The sequence below is a fragment of the Lepisosteus oculatus genome, chromosome 1 (genome assembly GCF_040954835.1).
Source record: "Lepisosteus oculatus isolate fLepOcu1 chromosome 1, fLepOcu1.hap2, whole genome shotgun sequence".
Lineage (NCBI taxonomy): Eukaryota > Metazoa > Chordata > Actinopteri > Semionotiformes > Lepisosteidae > Lepisosteus > Lepisosteus oculatus.
The window spans coordinates 21,943,219-21,949,750 of NC_090696.1; the positions used below are offsets into that span (position 1 = coordinate 21,943,219).

The window sequence follows — 6,532 nt, forward strand, 5'->3', positions numbered from 1 at the left end:
TTGAACAATATGGCTAAAGTGAGCAACCGAGTATCAGGAATAAATGTGTCTTGACTGTCAGCCACGTAGGAAGATGTCTTTGTAACACTGATCATTCCCTCACTTTGCTTGGGTGATCTCTGAACAAATGAGTCTAAAACACAGGAGGCTACATGTCCTTTTTTCCACTGTCACATGTCAAAGAAATAATAATTATTATTAATTCAGTATTATTAAAAAAGGCAACAGAATGTGTCTTTAAGAAGATATGACAGTCAAACCTTTCCTTCATTATTTAATTTACTCAAACAAAACATCTTTCTAATGTGAAACTGTAGTGTGAAGGATGACTTAAAAGCATAACATAATCTCAGCTATCTTTATTCTGTATCAGAAGGATATAAATATATGACATCTACTGACTGCATTTTAGAATGTTTACACATCTCAGTTCCTAGGTGTTTATTTTTGACAAGTTACCCCATGTACAGTACCACATGTTCAGCAAAGTGATGCATGTGATGCGTGAGAAGGTTAGAAAATAACACTCCCTGTACGGTACATGTTCAGGTACTCAGTTTCATTGGCCAGGTGTGTCTGCTGTGCAGCACAGTTTACAGATTGAGCTTGACAGGCAAGGTAACTTCCGCACTCCGGAGAGGTACAGCAAAGGCTGAGTGCTGCTGCTGATGTTGTAGAAAGAGAAAGCAACATCTTGCACATAGCAAATAAAGACATCGGCGGAGAAATAGCCCTGGAAGGGGAAGAGGGCCACCGGGGGGAGGTAATTGAATACTAAAATACCCAGAATCGAGAGAACCACCCTGAAGGCCTTCTTCTTCATGGGATGCATCTCGTCTCGCCCCGGTCCCGAGCGCCTCAGAGCCCACAGGATGGAGAGGTTGCAGAAGACCATGAAGGTGAAGGCAGAGAGGATCATGACAGTGAAGATCTTGTCAAAGTTCAGGATCCCTCCGATGGTCTTGGCCAGCGCGTAGGCCACAGTGACGGCCAGCACCGTGGCCGTGAAGACAGCCCTGTACTTCTGATCTTTGAAGCTGGAGAACATGATAGGGTGCAGCACCGCCATGTACCTGTCCAGGCAGATGCAGCACAGCAGCAGAGGGCCCCCCATGTCTTTGACGCCATAAGCAAACTCTTGGGCGTGCCAGATCGATTTGTTGTTGTTAAGGACAAACACGTTGACCAGCCGCAGGGGCAGCAGGAAGGTGAAGAAAGTGTCCAGGAACGCGAGGTGAAAGATGAAGACGTCGGTGCTGGAGGAGATGCCTCTCTTTCGCAGGAGCAGCCAGAGCACGATCACGTTGGCCGGCAGACCCACGATGACGACGATGACCCGCAAGCTCAGGTTGAAGAGCGCACCGGCGGGCCGCTGCTCGCAGCCCGCAGCCACAGCCCACGGCCCCCCGGTGGCGTTGGCAGGGCGGGAGTGAAGCTGGAGGCTTGAACTGGAGTTGAGCGCATCCATCACTGCCTGTGGGATACAGAGAGAAACAACCGCTGCTTCGGGCTCCTGAAAGAAACAGGAAGGGATATTATGGGTCAGTAAACGAGAGAAGATGGGGAGCGAAGTGGCGCTATCCTCTTCCAGCCCAAATACACTTGGGTGCTCTAAACAGGAGCAGCATTTGATCACTCTCATTGTGATCTGTAACAGCAGTGCTGTGATCTGTAATAGCAGTGTTTCACATAATGTGCGAGTTATAAGCATTATCTGCAAAATGTTTCCTTGAAATGTAATAAATTGTATGTGAACAATTGTATCTGTTAAGAGCAGGCTCGAACCCAGAGTTTTCTGCCCTATAATTTCAGGTCCAGTTTGATTAGCCAATGGGAACTTACAATTACTCCGGCCGACTGTGTCATAGCACACGACTGAAGTGAAGTAAACATTCAAGACTTGGGTTCTGTTGATGTCGTAATGTTCTGGTTGAGCTTTGAGAAATATCCCAAGAGCTTTTTTATTCAAAACGAACAGAGGTTTTGTTGTGACTGTTTAGTTTCCAGCATGAAATCTCTTTGTACTACCCAAACTGTCAAAATACATTTAAGAATTATTTTTTGTGACTTCCCACTGTGCAAAGAGATGCTGGTAGGTTAATTGGCTTCTGAGAAAATGGGCCCTGGTGTGTGTGTGTGGTTGTCCTGTGATGATGGACTGCTGTCCAGTCCAGGGTGTATCCTGCCTTGTGCCTGTTGCTTGCCAGGACAGGCTCCAGCTCCTCTGCAACCCTGTATTGGATAAAACGGTTAGAAAATGGATGGTTGGATTTCTTTTCAGGTAATATTTTCCAATATGGTGATTATGAAGTGAAACAAATTCAGACAGTCAGGAGGGCTCACTATAAAGGAATAAGCAATATGTATTTTAGTGATGTGATTCACAATGCTGCGTAGAAAGTTGTTTTCTCAAACTCGAGAGGTTCTATAAGCCCTCAGACATGATGATCAAGCATGAAGCCACAGGTCCTGCCCCAGCAGTTCAGATGGAGATGCATCAACCACAGCTGACAGACGTTTATGCCTTTCCCGAAAGCAATGCTGATAACAATTAACGAATTGCTGCTCATTATCAGTGTGCCAAAAGCATGTCCTGCAGTCACTCACAGCTGTTCTATCTGCGGTTTTCCCGCTTGATTTCAGTCACAGAGATAAAACTCAGAGATGTGCAGACACTTTTATCATCATCATCTCCATTATCATCAATCTACATCAAGAAGGCATTTGAAGGGCTCTGTGCAATAAAGATGTAACAGACCTGGAAAAACTCTGACACGTATTCCACTGATACAGAAGGTCTTCATTCGCCTTATTAGAGACACACAAACTGATGCAGAAAGAAGCAATGTCTGTCTCCAATCACACAAATATAGTATTTAATATACTGGAAAGGACTGTGGGAGGAGAACGCTGTTCCTTTGAGCTCCTGCAGAAGACTAGCTGACCGGAGTTGCAGAGCCTGGACAGGGAAAAGGCACGGACAACAGCAAGTGGTAGGGCTGGGAGGGACTCTTTTATTTAATTGTGCAAATCCAGCCCCAGCCTCCACTCTGAGAAAGGGCAATCACCCTTTTAAGAAGTTTTAGAGATTGCAGGACTTGTCAGAGTGTGTGCTCATTGTCTACTGTGAAATAAAGTTTATTTTGTTAGAACAAAATACCCAAATATACAACTGCTTACTTTAAGAAAAAAATAGAAAAGAAAAACAGTTTACCCTTTTTGTGAAAGCAATGCACATATAAACCATCCATATAAACAGTTTAAAAAAATCAGTTTCCATATAAATAGCATTAGAGATACAGTATATGAAGATAAAACTGGCTGGTACTGTACTATATTTTAGTATTTGCTTTTCTGCATGAAGTGAATATCTCCTTACCTTATCATATTTATCAACATTTCTCACAACAAAACAGAATTTGTTCTCACCATGTACAGTATTTCAGTTTTAAGGTCTAATTACTGTAAACATATAGATTTATTTTAAAATAAGACTGTTATGTGTAATAAACAAGCAGCTGTGATAAACGTATAGGATTTTACCAAAATCTAAAGTCTTAAATTGGTATTAAATCCTGAAGCCCTAGTAATATATATATACTGTAATACACTTGCTGCGGAAGCGCATCGCCGCCATAAAAAAATAATGGGTTTATGTCATAATTACGAGAAAATTATCTCGTAATTACGATGTAGCAATGATCATTTGAGTGCATGAACAAACAGTTATATTGTGTAATAACAGCACCTAAAAGCTACCGATGGCTTTGAATTGTGGGTTCAGTGTTCGTGACAATAACGCAACACTCCGAAATGTGCACGGAGTGACTTTCCATTCGGGTTTATTCACAATGAAATGTTAAAGTAAAGTATTAAGGGTTCGTTAGATTGACATTAGAATTTGTACCTAATGTGATCACAGTTTTAACCATGAGGACATCCTTAAAGAAGAACGAGTGGGCCGGTGGAATCGGATTCCACTGCTTAAAACTGAAAGTCATGGTAATGTACAGTAGGTATTGTATGACTATTGTTCTATCCCGTTATAATCACGTACAGTACAGTACGCGTTCATATATTACAGTATGTCGTTATTGTAGATAACATTCTATCTCGTGATTACGAGTTAATTACAAGATAACACGATTCTCCCCCCTTGAAATCAGACATGTCCCTCCGTATCCTACTGAAGTGAAAATCCGAAATGTAACTAGCACGCAGTCTCACAATAATGGAAAAACAGATAAGATAACATTACAGAAATAATTACTAAGCAATTTAAGAACAATAGATCCAGGTTAAAACAAAGAGTCTGTTTCAAAGACACAGAGATTGATTTAAAAAAACAGGTGGAAACTAAGTCTCATAACCACATTTTTTTCCGGAAAGGGAAAAAATAATACTTTATATATATATAATCATAATTATATATACTGTAGACTTTATATAGAATTTGAACAAAATCTCCTTGAATACTCTCAGTAAGATGACCATTTCAATGTCTAGGAAACATAATGTGGATGGAGAGCGTGAGAACGTTACCTGGGTGAATATTTCAGTATTTACAGCATCTTTCATGGACACTACAGTAACACAGGTTACAAACTATTATGCTATATCAATCAAGCTTTGATAATATATCAATACTCTCACTAATATATTTCTTGTCAATGTGCGGATACGCAGGCAATATTATTATTACAAAATAATTTTGATATTTTGTTTTGGTAGGAAGATTTTGGGATAGAAAGCAAAGGGAGATTTCCAGGTGAAGTAAAGGAGTAAAATCAGAAGTTATGCTTTTTGTTTTCTGAAAGGCTGTATTTACACATTTGAGATACCATTAATTGATACATAAATATGTATTTCACTTTATAAAGTGCTCTACTCCAGTACAGTTTTCTTCTTCTGCTTATTCTTCTAAAAAACTCCAACACATTTTCAAAACATGTAAGAATTTTCATTAATCTCCATATGCAGTATATATAATCTGGTCTTCTAACGTTTGCATGCCCTTTCAGAAAATTTGGCAATATTTTATAGTATATGAACAAATAACTTTGTCTTCATGTTATTAGTTTCCAAAATTGTTCATACAGTATTATTCTTTTGAATTGTTTTATTATTAATATATTTGTGTTGTGACCCCCATCATTAGATGGATATTGTATACTTTAAAATGTTGCTAAAAAGGGAAAACATTAATTCCTAAAGCAATTTTGATTCAACTTCTCTTGGGGTTGTGATTTATTGGTATTTAAAGTGTTGCAGTGTAAAATATTTCACCTGACACAAAGCAAATATAAAATAATTGAAAAGATATACTGTAATTTATTTCCTGTGAAGACTAACTATTAATACCTTTCACCGACAAAAGATAGATTTAATCTGGAAATAAAGATTCTATATTTTTATCAAATATCAAGTGCAGTGTTAGAAACAAACTATAATTTTTGGAAGCTATTTTAATAGCTGAAAGACTGTGACACCAACTGAATTAAAGTCTTATTGACTGAAGAAATGTATTGTCAAAAAAATAAAAGTCAAAAGAATCTCCAATGACACTTTCTGTTTTCTGTGTGGATTTTTTTTAATGTCTCGGTGCGTTACTACAAAAACAAAAGAAATTATATTAATATAAATACTGTACACATATTGTCGGGAATTCATATTAGTTATATTTGTGCACTATGTGTAAAAGACAGCACAAATTCGCATTGATAAAGATTTTTCACAAACTCTTCAGCCCCAAGCCACCACATTTTTGTTTTTAGAAGGCGTATGAGTTCATGATCTGTCACATCCTGGATAAATAATAGATTGAGGTGTATGGATGCATTGCATGTATTTTATAAGACCTAAGGATCTACATGTGTAAGAACAAGAGTGCAAAATCTTTATCTTACCACAATAAAACCCCTGTCTCCACTCAGGTTAGTTTGTCTTCATGTGTGGCTTTCTTGTAACACAGTTGTTAGTGTGTCAAATCCTGCCAGAAACCCTCAATAAATATGAATTTTGAGCTCCTTGGGCAGACTTATATTTGGGTGGCTGCACCCCGTTCTCCAGAGAAGTTCAAGGTCAGGCGTTTTGTTGCATCCAATCAAAACGCAGCGAGCAGGGGAAAACATGTTTTTCCAGGAGTTGTCATATGGTAGGACTGAGGCTTGAAATCAGAACAGTGCCTGCTCAGAAGAGAGTACAAATATAATTCGAGTCCCTGAGGTCCAGGGCTGACCTGAGCTCCCTGTCCTTCTTCTGGAGTCGACAATGACATGCCCATACTTCAAGTGGAGTGTGCTTCCAGCCCCTGTGGGGGATGATGGGCTGCCTTCTCTCTTGTAGGTCATGGAGATCAGTCTTGGCTTTTGGAAATTCCAGAAATTCCAGTGGGGAAGGAACTACCTTGAAAGGTCCTAACATAACACTTGCCAATCGCTCAGCGTGTTGAACCATGACTGCATTGGCCAACGTCAGAGTAAGCCCAGCAGTAGTTCAGTGGAGACAGTAATCATTAGGTCCAGGAGCCACT

At 39.6% G+C, this 6,532-nt stretch overlaps 1 protein-coding gene across 1 annotated transcript; it reads right to left on the minus strand.

The window, feature by feature from the left end:
• Positions 1–559: 559 nt before the first annotated feature.
• Positions 560–1,468, minus strand: LOC107077052 (uracil nucleotide/cysteinyl leukotriene receptor-like). The gene has a single exon (XM_015344438.2). It carries the CDS (start codon positions 1,466–1,468, stop codon positions 560–562), a length of 909 nt encoding a protein of 302 aa, XP_015199924.2.
• Between the last annotated feature and the right edge of the window lie 5,064 nt (positions 1,469–6,532).